This window comes from Monodelphis domestica, chromosome 1 (assembly GCF_027887165.1).
Source record: "Monodelphis domestica isolate mMonDom1 chromosome 1, mMonDom1.pri, whole genome shotgun sequence".
Lineage (NCBI taxonomy): Eukaryota > Metazoa > Chordata > Mammalia > Didelphimorphia > Didelphidae > Monodelphis > Monodelphis domestica.
The window spans coordinates 165,908,549-165,924,940 of NC_077227.1; the positions used below are offsets into that span (position 1 = coordinate 165,908,549).

The window sequence follows — 16,392 nt, forward strand, 5'->3', positions numbered from 1 at the left end:
CAAAGAACCAGTAGTTAAAAGTGAACCATGGACAAGGATTTAGGCAGCTCAACAGATTGAGAGCCAAGCCCAAAATGGGAGGTCCTGGATTCAAAATTGACCTCAAATAACTTTTATCTGTATGATCCTGAGCAAGTCATTTAACCAATTACCTAACCTTTACCATTCTTCTGCCTTCTGTGATAGGGAGAGAATGTTTTGCAAGACTGTAATGCAAAATATCCTCTCCCTATCACACTTCCCATTACTTGTGCTGATTCCAAGATAGAAGGAAGGGTTAAAAAAAAAGTGAGCAACTGAGTAATCACAACACAATTCACCATTCTTTCTAAGAGAAGCAAAACCAAAGAAATCTATCACACAGTTATTCATTTTTAGCAAACATGGTACAATAACTAGGAAAGGAAATAAAAGGAAGAATTAAAGTGACTAATCTACAGGAAGTCTGGAGACTATTTAAAGAATTCACTGAAAGCCCAAGGTAAAAATCTGTGCTAAGGACAAAAAGCAAAAACAAATCAGACGTGAAAATTCATCTTGAAGACAATGAATGTAGAATAAAGTATTACCATGCTCTTGCAACTTGAGAGGAGGGGAATCCCACACATGACAAAGTGTAAAAAGCTATTGCAGGAAGAATGGACATCTTTTTAAAATCAATAATCTAAATGAGGAGTACAGAGAATCCCACAAAATTTAGCATATCAAGTGAAAAACCATAAATTAGGTGGACTAAAAAAGGAAACATTTTACAAAAGATTCTAGACATTACAATAACAAGTTCTTTAAGGCATACCAAAAGAAGAAAGCAATTTACCTTGATCTTTGTAGGGGGAGAGGTCCTAAAATAATTAAAGTGTAAAATTGTTAAACTGTTAACTAAAATGTGTAGGTAATTGTTATAATAAACACAGCACTAAAATATATCCAAACTGTCCAGTGTGCCTCACATTGATAAGAAGGATCATAGCAGAAACCCTAGAGAAGTACTTGATGCCACTGGGAACTAAAGAGTGGTGAAGGTTGAAAAGTAGCATTTATAAAAACTTGAGAATGGGGTAGAGTGAATATAGAATTGGTCACCAATGAAAGACTAGAATTAGTAGGGATCCCTTTATATTTGACATTTATAGCATTTATTTAAGGCATAGGAATTTAAATTCATGTAATTGCTAATATGGTTTAAGATCATTTTTTTAAATAGACCCATTATAGATTTCCAAAAAGTGGAATCTTATGGTACACATACCTAATCTTAATAGTTCCACCCTTCAATACATTTTTCAATGTTTCTATTAGGTAAAATTCTAAACATGAAAGTACACTTGTGTTTGGCTCAACAATGTAATTCTTGAAAATAAATGGACCTTGATGTGTATGCATAAATATTCTTTATGGAGGTTGAGCCATTTGGAATTCCATTATGGGATAAAGAAAATCAGGAAACTCAAAATGTTTATTACTCTGGACTCTAGTACAGACTAATTATAAACTATGAATAATAATAAATATTGTCTACTACTTAAAATCATTTTTCCCCACTTAGACCATAACTGATCTCCTTTACTGCTTCTGTTCCCTGATTCATTTCACCCAAACATTGCAAAAGAAAAAAATTCAAGATTAATTTACCAAAGCAAGCAAACCTAGCAAGGTCTCCTATGCCAACTGCTGAAATAGCAAAAGATAATATAGAAAATATTTGATAAAGTTTGAAAAATAATTCCCAAAGTTTATAAAAGCAGGTTTACAAAAGCACTTTCATGTGAATACAGTAAAACTAATGAAAATACAAGAAGGATTTACAGCTGGCCTATATCTCTTCTGCTCATTTGCAAATGGCAAGCTCAAAATGGTATGCTCAAATGAAGTTCATTTTATTTTTTTATTATGAGCTAGAAAATCAACGAACATGAATATTTCTATATACAAAGACCAGAAAGTAGAGACTACACATGAATCCATGAGCATAACATGTTAAATTTAACACTGTGGGAACAGCAACATCCTGACCCATCTGTCTATGCAGGTTAGGCTAGTTTTCCTTAAATAACATCAAGACATTCCTCCAGTCTTCCCTGGCTCAGAGGAGTAAGGGCTTAGACTGAGTAGCTGGAGAAGCCTTCATATCCTTATCTGGGGAATCACAATGGGCGCTTCACTCAGCTGAATCAACTGAAGGAGTTCTGAAACCCTAGCCTTATTGAAAATCCTTCTCTAGCTCTGGCTGAGTAAATTTCCTTTTGTTAACAGTGGAAAGATCTCATTTTTTTCCAATATAAAACCTGAACTACCAGGAGGCTACCTGAGTCATGCCCACGCCAGAACAATATGCCTGGTCTGTCTCTGTCCTTTTGTGAATAACTCCTCTGATCTCATCTGCATTTTTGTTGAAAAGTTTCATTGATGCTCTTTTCTTTCCTCTCTTCACTCTTATTTGTAACATTATCTCTAATTCCCACTTTCCCTAACTCCCCAACTAACACTTTCCAAATAGAAGCCTTCCATTTGGTTCATAGTCCTTTCTGCAAATGCATGTCCCATTCTGTATCTGTATTCTACCACCTCTCCAACAAGAGGTGAGAAGCATGCATCATCAATCTTCTGGAGTTTTTACTGAGTTTATTAAAAATTCATGTGTCTTTCAAAATATTGATCTTAAGAGACTTCAAATCTGTCCTCAAATACTTCCTAGCTGTGTGGCCCTAGGCAAGTCACTTAATCCTAATTGCCTAGATCTTGCCTATCTTCTGTCTTTGGAATGATATAAATTCTAAGACAAAAGATAAGGGTTTTAAAAAAGTATTAGTCTTTATGCTATTGTAGTCACTGTACAAAATAGTTCTACTCACTTTATATGGCATTATTAGTTCATAAGTTTTCTCCCATTTCTCTTCGTACCTTTCATTATTTCTTATTCAGTAATGCAATAATTCTCCATTACATTTATAAAATATAATTTGTTCAGCCATTCTCCAATTGACAGATTACTCATTTCATTTCCAGCTCTTTGCTACAATAAAAAACTGCAGTTATAAATATTTTTATACATATGAGTCCTTCCCCTCTTTTTCCATTCTAAGAAGAGAATTTCCACCAGCAAATGAGCACTTCTCTCTAAATAGGTTATAACATATTTGTTCTTAAAACTGTTAAAAGATTTAAGAAGATCAGGAATAGTAGTATATGAATAGCATAGCAATTAAGAACAAAACACTGCAGAAATTCACAAATCACTTCCATTTGGTCCAACTAAGCTCCTACATCATATATAGTAAGCACTTAATAATTTGCCAAATTGAAATTTCTGAACTGAGAAAAATTATTTCTTGGAACAATGGCTACTCACTTAATGTCCAAAAGGTGAAGTTGATGGTTGCTATCTCTGTGGGTCATTTTCAGCTTTGTGCTTTGCTCTGATAATGAGAGGTCAACTCTGCTTAAAAGCTGAGAAATCTGAAAAAAGTAATTCACACTTTAAAATTACCTATGGGTTCATAGAATTATAGATTAAGAGCTAACAAGGTACCTTAGAGACTATTATCTATACAAACCTTTATAAAAAGTAAGTTTAAAAAAGAGAAATTCATTAATTATACTAAGAATTTTTAAAGTAATCAATACTCTTATTTAGCATCTTTGTTATAAACCTTCCACTCACAATTCATCATGGTGGGGAAGTAACAGAGTTCTTAAGGTCTATACCAGTGAAGTACAAGCTCTGGAAAATACCATCAGTCTGAAAAAACTTCTATGCTGGCCCAATAATGGACCATGGTCCACTGACCTAGGTTCAATCTAGCTGTACTCAGAGATACTCATCACCAGAAATTCAGCCTGAGGGCAAGGGGGAATGAAGAGAGGGAGGCAGGAGGAGGAATACTAATTCATGAAGATTTTCTATTAAAGCATGGAAAATATTCCATATGTACTAAGGAAAAAAATAACTTACACAGAGGAGGAAAAGGAGGAGGAAGAAGAAAAAATATTTCCACTTCTTATCCTTTTCCTCCCCTTCCTTCAGGTCAGAAGTGTCTACTAATATTGACTGGCATGGAAGCTTTAACCTGTTTTTTGTTGTTGTTTTTTTACAGCCTGGGTTAGAAGACCTCTAATGAAGGAAGAGCTACCCAACAAATAATACCTTGTATTGATATTTAAATTTTCATGCACATTCATCTTTTTATCCAACTAAATTAGAATATTTTTTTACAATGGAGACCACTTCATAGACTGCTTTGTATTCCCTACAATGCCTGGCATAGTTATATGAAGATACTAAATAAGTATCTACTGGATATAAGGCCCAACTCAACCTTTTTGCTGGAAAGAACTACTCTAGACCAGATTTATCTAGTGCCTCTTTTCCATTATCACAGCCACAACTATGGAACTGAGTTCTGGTGAAAGGAAAGGAAATAACTTCATGTATTTGCCATTTCTTCTTACGTGTCCCCACCTCATCTCTTCCCAAGAGTCCAAACCAATGACCCTTTGTCTTCTTTTTAATAACTGGCTGGCTAATAAAATGGACATTTTCCTGCAATCTCTATCTGAGTGATTATGAGCCCTCCAAACTTGCCAATTTCAGTAACATTCAATTATGTAACTAGAAATATTCTCATTTTGATGACATCTACTAAATAGTCAGGTTCTGGCAAGGCTCTACTCAAGAGACAAGGAGTCCCATGTTGCAGCTATAAACAACTTATAAAAGCCTATAGTTTCTTATTTTGTGCTTTCCTTTGACATTGGCATGAATAGCTATGTTTAACTGATGAGGTTGCCTTGTGAATTTAAGCACTATCCTTGGGCATCCAGGCTTAGCACAGTTCCTGGCCCAGAGCAGGTACTGTATAAATGCTTATTCCCTTGTCCCCATAACAAACAATTGTGCTTAACCATCTTGCTATATCCTTTTCTGAGGAAAAGGAATACTTCTGTCTTGCTAATTGAAACCTAGGTCATCCACTTCTCAGAGAGCCCTGCCCAGGGACTATAATTAAGGCTCAATATAAGGACTGCAGAAGAGAAAAGCAAAGTAGCTCTATTCCCAGACTATACTATGGTTCCCACTTCTTTGCCCTACCAACTCATCCCAAATTTGTTGGTACAATCAAATGCACTTGGGTGAATGCATAGGCAAACATAACAGCTAACCTCCACACTTTTAAAGTTAACCCTGGTGGTGGAGAATTCCCAAGGATGGGAACTTAAATAATGGTAAGACTGTATAGGTACGACCTAAACAATATGTCCTATATGAAGTGGCAGTGATGAATAGATTTGAGGGATGAGATCTGGTAGATAGAAGTGCCTGAAGAATTCTAGATAAAAGGTTCACAATACTGTTCGGGAGACAGCAACAAAAAATATCTCAGAGAAAAAGAAGAGCAAGAAAGTAAAATGACTCTGACAAGGTTTTACAAATAACTCAGGAAAGACAGAAAGCAAAAGGGAAAGGAGAAAGGGAAAGATATACCCAGCTGACTGCAGAATGTCAGAGACTAATAAGGAAAGATAAAAAGATTTACTTAAATGAGCAGTGAAAAAAAATAGAAGGAAGCAATAAAAACAAGAAATATAAGAGATCTCTTCACTAAAATTTTAGATATCAAGGTAATGTTTCATGAAAAAATGGGCACGGCAAAAGACAAAAATGGTAGGGACTTAGAAGAAGGAGAAAACATCATGAAGAGGCAGCAAGAACACACACATGAACTATATAAGAAAGATCTTAAGATCACCTATATTCATGATGGTGTGGTTACTGATCTAGAGCCAGACATTCTAGAGAATTAAGTCAAGTGAACCTTAAAAAGCATTGCTAACAATAAGACTAGTAGAAGTAATCAAATTCTGACTGAGCTAGTTAAAATCCTAAAAGATGACACTGTTAAAATATTGTACTCAATGAGCCTACAAATTTGGAAAATTCCACAATGGCTACTAGATTGGAAAAGATAAGTTTATATCCCAATTCTAAAAAAAGACAATGCCAAAGAATATTCAAATTACTGAAAGATTGCACTCATTTCACATGCCCACAAGATTATGCTTAAGATTCTGCCTCAGCAATATGTGATCTGAGAATTACCAAAAGCACACACTGGTTTTCAAAGGAACAAATTGCCAACATTTGCTGGATTGTGGAGAAAGCAAGGGAGTTCCAGAAAAACATCTACTTCTTGATCCAAACATTCTGGAAGGCAATTTGGAATTTTGCCCAAAGGGCTTTAAAAGAATGCATGTTCTTTGATCCAGCAATACCATTACTAGGTTTGTATCTCAAAGAGATTAAAAAAAAAAAAGGGAAAGGATCTGTTAGTACGAAAATATGCATAGCTGTACTTTTTGTGATGACAAAAAAATTGGAAAATGAGTAAATGTCCTTCAATTGGGAAATGGCTGAACGAATTGTGGTATATGATGGTTGATGGGATACTATTGTTCTATAAGGAATGGTGAATTGCTTGATTTCTATAAGAACTGGAAGGACCTCCATGAACTGATGTGGAGTGAGATGAATAAAACCAGAAGAACATTATACACAGTAACTGAAATATTGTGGGACAATCAAATGTAATAGACTTTGCTACTAATAGCAGTGTAATGATAGAGGACAATCCCAGGGGACTTATGAGAAAGAATGCTATCCAAAGTTAGAGAAAGAACTATGGGAGTAAAAATGCAGAAGAAAAACATACAATTTATCACTTCTTTATATGGGTATATGATTTGGGGTTTTGGTTTTAAAAGACTATTACAAAAATGAATAATATGGGAATAGGTTTTGAGTAATAATATATGTATGACCCAGCAGAATTAGTTGTCAACTGTGGGAGGGGAGGAGGGAAAAGGGAAGGGAGAAAACATGAATCATGTAACCGTGGAAAAATATTTTAAAAACAAAATTATACTTTTAAAAAAATCTACTTCTGCTTCATTGACTACACTAAAGTCTTTGACTATGTGGATCACAACAAAATGTGGCAAATCCTCAAAAGAGAAGAGAATATCAGATCATCTTGTCTCCTGAGGAACCTGTATAAGAATTAAGAAGAAACAATTAGAAAATTAAAATGGAACAACTGATTAGTTTAAGATTGGAAAAGAATTATGACAAGGTCATATACTGTCACTTATATAACTTACTTAGTGTTTAACTTAAGTATTTAACTTAAATCCAGAGTGCATCATGTGAAATCCACTAAACTGGAAATATTGCTGGGAGAAAGATCAACAATCTTAGATATGCAGATGATATCACTGTGATGGCAGAAAGTGAACAACTAAGAAGCCTCTTGATGAAGGTGAAAGAGCAAAGTGTAAAAGTTGGATTGAAGCTTTACATTAAAAAAAAAAAAAACCTAAACTAAAATCATGGCAACTGATTCTATCACTTCTTGGCAAATAGATGGAAAAGAAAGGGAAACAGTGTCAGCTTTTATATTCTTGGACTCAAAGATCACTGTAGATGTGACTGAAGTCATGAAATTAAATATGTTTACTCCTTGGAAGCAAAGTTATGGAAAATCCGGACAACATACCAAAAAAAACAAAAAGCTGACAAGGGTCCATAGTAGTCAAAGCTATGTTTGTTTCCAGAAGTAATATATGGCTATAAGAGTTGTACTATTAAGGAAAGCTAAGCCTCACAGAATCAATGCTTTTGAATTGCAGTGCTGGAGAAGCCTTTTGAGAGTCCCTTGGACAGCAAGAAGATCAAATCAGTCAATACTTTAAAAAATTATTCAGACTATTTTTTGGAAGAAAAAAATGCTGAAGGTGAAGCTTAATACTTACTCTGGCCACACAATGAGAAGACAGGATTCATTGGAAAAAACCTTGATGTTGGGAAAGACTGAAGGCAAAAGAAGAAAGGGATGGCATAGGATGAGATGGATAGATGGTGTTATGGAAGCAATGAACATAAGCTTGGACAGACTTGGATAAATAATAGAGGATAGAAGGGTCTGGCATGCTATGATCTATAGGGTCACAAAAAGTTAGACATGACTGAACAACAAAAGATTAGGGAGATGAGGAGAAAGGAAGGTATCTTCTATACTGGGTTTCTCTGACTAGGAATGGCCTAGCCTAAGTTCAGAAAATCCTCAGAAGGGAGTAAGCTCATGCCTACCATAGAGCAGATATGAGCCTTCATGATGTCCCTGCAATCAAGTTAGCTCTTAAGGGTTTTAGGAATTATAAATGATCTGGGACTGAGTCAGATCTCTTAGAACAGACCACCTGGACCTCTTAACACTACAGACTGAACCAGACCACCCAATACACTCAGAAATTTCCCTAGGTTCTTTTGACTATATGTCACACAATGACATCATTTCCTTTCATATATGCAATAAACAAACAAATAATATGATAGGAAAAACCACTCTGCTAATAAACTAACAATGACAGAGTGAAGTAAGAAGTGAAAAAGTTCTTCCAGTTCTGCATAAAACCAGCCCTGAGATTTTTAAAATAATTTTGTTCATCTGTTTCAAGAAACCATCAAACTCAAGGCATTTGTGCTAACTGCAAACCAACCATTTTAGCAGATTAGTCTTAAAATACCATACCTGTCCTTCTGCATCTTTGATTTTAGTTTCCAAAATTAGTTTGGCAGCCTGCTGTTCTTTGTTCAAGTGCTGAAGACCTTCATACGTTGTTTTATGCTCTGCAGACAATCTAGCTATACTAGCATCACATCTGTTCAGGTGAACATCAAAGTTAAAAAGAATGAAAGTTAAAATAGATGAACCAAAAATTTATTTAAAATATCATGAGACATTATTTCTATTAAAATAACAATGGTTTGGCAGTTTCAAAGGATGACATGTAGGTTTTAAACAAGTATAAGGGAAAAGGTTCCAAAATACTGATAGAGAAATGCAAATTAAGGAAACTCTATAGAGGTTCCACCTCATACCCATGATATTAGCAAAGATGACAAAAAAAGAAAATGACAGTTGTAGGATGGGCTATAGGAAAATGTTAAAGTGCTATTGATGGAATGATGAATTAGTCCATTCTAGAAAGCAGTTTGAAAATCTGTTCCCAAAGTTTACTAGCAATAACACTACTAGGTATACACAATGAGTAGATTTTTAAAAGAAGAAAAGAGCCCAAGTTTATGAAAATATTTACAGCAACTCTTCTTGTAGTAGCAAAAACCTGGAAACTCTCTATATGGGAGTGATTAAACAAATTATGGCATAGAAATATAATAGAATATTACTACACTGCAAAAAATGGTGAAACACATAGTTTGAGAGAAAATTGATGAAGTAAGCAAAACCAAGAGAGCAATTTATGCAATAACATTATAGAGAAAAACATCTAGGAAAGACTTGAAAACTCTGAACAATGCAATAGCCAGTCATGATTCCAAGAGATTGAAGATGAAACATATTAACTACCTCTAGCTCAGTGATGGCAAATCTATGGCATGGGTGCACAGGTGACAGAACTGGATGGGAGCAGAGTGCTCGGGTCACTCCCCTCCCCATCTTTACACTTGCTGAGGCCATTCCTCACTTCACCCATCCCTCCACCAGCAGCCCAATGGGAGTACTTTCTCTATCCCTTTTGTGGGATAAAGTGGGGGGGGGGAGAACAGGGGCCCAAAACTCAGTGGGGGGTGGGGCACAGCACAAGGTCTCTAAAAAGTTTGCCATCCCTGCTCTAGCCATTTAGATGTGCCAGTATGGAAATCTGCTTTTCTTGACAAAAAATATGTTATAAGGGTTTTTAATCTTTTTTTTTCCCCAAATGGTAGTTAGAGGTAAGCAGGTGAGAGGGAGAAAAAAAGAAATGCTTGTTAATTTCTTTTTTTTCCCCCATTTTAAATGTTCTGAAAAAAAGGAATTGAACTTGCTTCATAATAAATGCATTTCATCCAGATAACATAACAATTAAGCAGTAGAGTTCTGAACTCAAATCAGGGACACAGGATAAAATCAGAGAAGCAAGTATGGCAGTTTAGTATTACATTCTAGAGCTGTATAATCTAAATCCCATTCTGCCCACTAAGTCTCTGTGACTTTGGGTAAGATGATTCATTTCCTGCGCCTCACTTTCCTGGTCCACAAAAAGGGAGATGGGACTAAATTATCTCAAAGGTCTCTTCTAGCTCATTAGTCCTCTGCTCTAAAATTAACTAGAGGATAAAAGAAGATTTAAAACAAAATCTGGGAAAAGATAGCTTTGGAATCTTCCTAATCTATGTCAAAGAATAAAAAAAAATTTAAATTATTGCTATACTACTCTAAAAAAGATGTTAAATTTTAATTATATTTTAAAAGATTTTTCTGATCTTCTCCCACCAATTCAGAAAATAAGTTTAATATTTAATGACAATGGCCAAAATGAAAATGAAGGAAAATAATAAATGTTGGAGGGGATGAGGAAAAAATAGGACCCTAATACACTGCTGGCAGAGTTGTGAATTGATCCAACCATTCTGGAGGGCAATTTGGAAATATGCCCAAAGGGTTTTAAAAGAATACTTGCCCTTTGATTCAGCAATACTACTACTAGGTGTGTTTACCCCCAAAGAGATATCAATGAAAAATGTTTGTACAAAAATATTCATAGTTGCACTTTTTGTGGCAGCAAAAAATTGGAAAATGAGGGGGTGTCCCTCATTTGGGGAATAGCTGAACAAATTGTGGTATATGATGGTGATGGAATACTACTGTGCAATAAGGAACGAAAAATTGTTTGAATTCTATATGAGCTGGAAAGACCTCCATGAACTGATGCAGAGTGAAATGAACAGAACCAGGAGAACATTATACACAGAGACCAAAACACTGTGGGACGATCAAATGTAATTGACTTTGCTACTGATAACAATGAAATAATTCAGGACAATCCTGAGGACTTATGAGAAAGAATGTTATCCACATTGAGAGAAAGAACTATGGGAGTAAACAAAAGGGAAACATTTGAATTTTCACTTGTTTACATGGGTATTGGATGTGGAGTTTTGGTTTTTAAAAAAAGTATTACAAAAATGAATAACATGGAAATGGGTATTGAGTGATAATACATATTTAACCTAGTGGAACTGCTTGTCATCTCTGGAAGGGGAGAGGGGAAAAGGAGAGGGTAAGAACATGAATCATGTAACCATAAAAATATACTTAGATAAAAATTACTTTTTTTTAATGGAAAGATTAAAAAAAGAAAATTTAATGTTAAATCCTTAAACAGATCTCTTTCTCAAGTCCATATTAACTCCCCCCTTGTATACTGCAATTGCCTGATTATTAGTCTCTCCCTGCCTCTCATTTCATCCCAAACCATTAGCCACACAGCTTCTGAAGTGCTTCTCCTACAGAGAAGGTCTATGTCACTCCCCTGCTCAATAAACTCCAATCGCTCATTTTACATCTAGAATCAACTATCAACTCATCTGTACAGTTTTTAAAAGCCCTTTACAGCTAAGCCCCATCTACTTTTCTAGCCTTTAATTATTCCCCACTTCATATATACTGCAGACTACCAAATTGGCTTTACTGTTTCTCCTACGTAGCACTCTGTCCAAGGCTTTTGCATTGGTTGTCTCATACCTGGAGTATACTCCCCCTTTTCCTCTGTGACCATGAAAATGTGGGTTCAATGACTGTGAATTGCCAAAACTGTAAAAATAATTTTAGTGTCTTGATTTTATATCAAAAAATAAATGGTTGCCATGGGAACAATTCCCAAATATGAAATACCCAAGTCAGCTGGGTTTTATGGAGATTTTAATTAATACTAATGAAGGAATTAAGGGAAGGGAGAGAGACAGAGTAAGAGGAAATAATAGGAAAAAGCCTAGGGCCTAGGCCAAATGGCCTAGGCCTTTCTATTTAAGAGAGAAAACTAAGTCTTTTATCCACTCACCACAAGATTTTGTCCCAAGCAAAACTCCAACTAAGTTCAGAGGCCCAGCTACTCCAACTAGTCTGAAATCCTACTCCCCCTAAGTTGAGAGAGCCAGCTCCTTTTAAAAGAGAAATTTCTCTTATGTCACCTCCCCTAAATTTTCACATCCACTAATCACAGTAGACGTTTTCCATGGGACTGACCATTCTTAATTCACATCTGAGTAGACTAAAACTTCACACCTCTTTGCTAAGCCTGCCCTTGGTAAATTGCTTGACCTTTTAGTGATTAATTTGAGCTTCATAGGTTCTTAGTACCCTTTTGTATTAGATCTAAAAACAGACCTAGCTTAAGGCTCTAGCTTTACTATAAGTATGGGTTGGGGACTTTTTTCATTGTTCAGTAAGGAGTTTACAACTTTATCTTCCCCTAAAGTATGCCTAAGTATGGGTGGAGTAATGTTAGAGTTCCAAATACATTCCTAACCAAGTGCCTTCATTGTTTAAAATGGGGAATAACCTTAACCAAATGTTCTAAGGTAGAGTCTGAGAAGTTTTAAGATTCACACCTCAGAGTCCCAGAATCCCTAGTTTCCTTGAACTCTCAGCTCAAACACAATCATCTATGTGAAGTCTTTCCTGATCTCCAACCCTTCCCATCCCCATTGTGGGTGTTCATGCCTTTCACCCCAAATGTGACTTTGTTCACTTTCTCACATTATTTGACTTCTAAAACAGAGAAGCAATGTTGTAAAGTTTCAATAAAAATTTATTAAGCACCTGCTATGTGACGGGCATTGTGCCAAGTGCTGGAGATACAAAGAAGGGCATAAAAAATGGCAAAAAATTCCCTGATCTCAAGGAACTTATAATCTAATGGGAAAAGACAAACTCATTAGAAAAAGAAGCTGAAAAGAAGAGGATTAGATGGAGAAAGGGGTTACCCAGTACACATGCATGATGAAATCACATAACTGAGTTAGGAAATGATCTGAGGAAGTAAAAGTTTCAGAGTGGATTTTAGATTTTTATTTCATCTTGTAGGATCATGAGTTTTTAGAGATAGTCTAGGAAAGGGACTTGGGGGATATGAGGGGGGAAATAATGATGAGAGCTCCCTAGATGCCCTCCTTAAATAGTGAAGTCAAGGAGGTGCTCCCAGATGTTCATCAACAACCAGAGGGAGGCCGTGGAGAGTACTGAACATGGAATCAGGAAGATTATTTTCACCTCTGACACTATAACCAAATTACTTAACACCTCTAACCTTCAGTTTCTTTGCAGTACCTCCTTCACCCAAGAGGATATGTGGTATTATAGATAGTTGGCCTTAATGTCAAGAAGATCTAGGTTTAAGTCCCACCTCTGACACATATTAGCTACCAGACAAGTCACTTAACCACTCAGGACCCTAGACATCTCTCTAAGTAGAGCAGAATACTCCAAACTGTATCTACAGAGGTAGTTCTCTCAACCAAAAAGTCCTCATACCAGTGAAATCACAGGTCTAATGCCATCCCTATTACTCTTAAAGGCTAGCTATTTACCAAAATATAAAAAGCCACTGAGAGGTCACAAAGAATGAGGATGAGAAAAACCTAGTGGGTAGAGCAGAAGTCAATAATGAAAAGTGATACAGGTAAGAAACAGAGACAAAACAAATAAACTATTGTGAAACTTTTCAAACAATAGATTGTAATCATCAATTAACTTTCTGAAATAGTTCTAAGGTTTCATGACTTATGGACTAGCTTTCAAAATGATGTCTTGGATCCTAATGATAGAACAGAGGATATGGGCATTCTGTGACTTGTTCATTAAAAATCGTTCATCTAAAACATCATTTAAGGACTTCAATTTAGCTTATATGGATGTTAGCATAATTTGATCTATTTACTTGGACTGAGAATCTTATTGGTTCTTTCTCCTTTCTAGATTTTAGTACTAAATGATGTTGTAGAAACAATTTTGTACTAATCATTCCAAATTTTCCCAATTGTTGGCTCTTTTCAAAATGTGTACATGACTCCATTTTCTGCCAGGTTCATTCTCTAGATTAAGTCATAAGGGAACTGAGAGAGAGAGATTCCAATCTCTTTCCAAAAGAAAGACAATTGCCTGGGCGCCAAGGATCTGTTAAATGATTCCAGGATAATCTGGTATAGTCAATAAAACTAACAACTAACAACATTTTGTCAAAATGTTGCAGTGATTACATTGAAAGCCAGGCCTAGAGACAGGAGGTCCTGGGTTCAAATCTGGCCTCAGACACTTCCTAGCTATGTGACCCTGGGCAAGTCACTTAACTCCCATTACCTAGCACGTACTACTCTTCTACCTTAGAAGCAATACCCAGTATTGATTCTAAGATGGAAGATAAGAGTTATTAAAAAAATATTTTTAAATGTTACAGTAAAACTCTAATAATTAATGACACGTTTTAAAATGTTTTTTGAATTGCTCATTTGCTCTGAAGATCTAAAGAATAGTTAACAGCAATATGGTATAATGACCAACTATGAATAACTTAGCTGGTGACATCAATGGATGGCAGAAAGTCCCCAGGAAAATGAGGCCATATTTTACAATTATTCTAAGAAAATAAGTAAGAATATTCCCCAAAACCTATAGCTAGGTACTTAAGTTAGATTTTGCTAGTGTAAGGCTGTGTGCTCTGCCAGTTTGCTCTAGTCTCAAGTTTATTGACTGGGGTCATGGGATGAGGAAGAGTAGAGTTATTTTTCCAGAAATTTTCCCTCTCCCAGAGTATTGGCTATGGATTCTGGACTTTTTAGTACATAGTGCTAGATTAATTCAATCCACCCATCTTCATTCCAGAGTACAGATAATAAAACACTTTCCTCCTTTTAGTAGAGAAATCAGGTGCTTCCAGATATGGAATCCTGCATGTGCTGTTAGATTCAATGGTTATACTGATTGCTTTGCTTAACTTTTGTTTTTGGTGTTGGTGCTGGTGCTATTGTTACAAGGGAGGGGGGGTCTATCTGAGGGATGGAAAAATTAGAAAGTGACTGGTTTTAAAAAAATTTAAAAATGCATATATCCAAATATACACAAATTCCATCTGACTTCTTATTTATCCATTTTTAAATATAATTATGAAATATATACTAAAGCAAAAAAAAAATATATATATGTATATATATATATATTCAGAGCTGAAAAGTACCACAGGCATCATCTAATCTAATATCCTTATTTTATATCATTTGATATTTACATAGTAAAGAAGATCTTGAATTTAATTGGTAGTGAATCTCGGGATTGACCTTGAGTCAGCTGATTTAGTTTGAAAATTAAAGTCTAGGAATGGCAGACTTAGCTATTTAAAGGCCTCCATGGGTACAGCAAACTTTCAGCCAACCATTCTTAAGCTCCCCTTGCAATTCAATCAAGAAACCTGTTCACACTTTTTAAAGAGATCACAGGACAGCTGTATTCTTACATTTAGTTTAATAATTTGTTAACATATTACAACTTCTGGTGTATGCCCTTTGCTTTCTGTGACTAGTTTAGGGAAAGCAAAAACCAGCAACCTGCTTAACTCTACTACATGAGGAAGCTGAGATCAAGAGATGAGAAGTGAATTGAGACCAGTCAAGAATAAAACCTAGTTCCTCTAATTCTAAATCCAATATTCTTTCAACTATACTGTCCTGAAAAGGAGTTTGCCAGAATCTTAGTCTGAGGGAATTTTCATTCAAAAATCAATAAAAATCAAATATGTCAATGAGGCCCATACAGCCATAGATACATTATGATCACAATACTGTCTGAAGAGTCAAAAGACCCACTTTCATGCCCTCTCATTAGTACTTCTTTAAACACTGGGTCTAAGAAAGGTATTGAAACTCAAATGACTTCTGATATTGAGCCATGTTTATCAAAGATTTGAAAGATTTAATAACATTCAAATATTTTTCCTCTCAAACTCTACTTTGACATATATATGTATATATGTATGTATGTGTGTGTGTGTATATATATATATATATACATATATTATATATGTCCCAGATACCCTATCATCCCATTTTTAAATGAAGCCATATATTTCCTGATTGAAGAATCATATCTGGTTTCGGGAAGGACAGGATAAAAGAGTGTTTGGCACACAGTAAGTATAATTAATAGATGTAAGTAATAAATATCTATTAATTGATTGATTGGTTTCTCAACTATGACAAAGGTTAGCAGATATAAGAGTAGTAATAGTTATAGTCTATAAAGTCATCTGCCTAACATCAATTGAAAAGGATAGCCTCGTGTATTTGGGAGGCCAACAGATCCACATTCCTTTATCCAAAAGTAATCCAATAAGAGATCTTGTAGTATCACAGTTCTGGCATGCTGTATCTAGCAATTTCTCCTCATTTGCAGTGGAAGTGAATCAGGAAATCCTCAATATTCCAGAATTCCATAGAAAGTGCAATGAATATGTGAAAAAATGCTAAAAATAATTAAAAGATCTTTTTTGAAGCTGTAATCCAAG

General features: G+C 35.4%; 1 protein-coding gene across 2 annotated transcripts in view; it reads right to left on the minus strand.

Moving 5' to 3' along the window:
* Nucleotides 1-16,392, minus strand: part of FAM81A (family with sequence similarity 81 member A) — a 79,909-nt gene that overhangs the window by 16,311 nt on the left and 47,206 nt on the right. For both annotated transcript variants that reach the window (XM_007479658.2, XM_007479657.3), the window contains exons 5-6: nt 8,586-8,715; nt 3,350-3,456 (exon numbers count right to left, since the gene is read on the minus strand). In XM_007479658.2, coding sequence (XP_007479720.1) covers nt 3,350-3,456; nt 8,586-8,715 — 237 coding nt within the window. The remainder of the gene's footprint in view (nt 1-3,349; nt 3,457-8,585; nt 8,716-16,392) is intronic.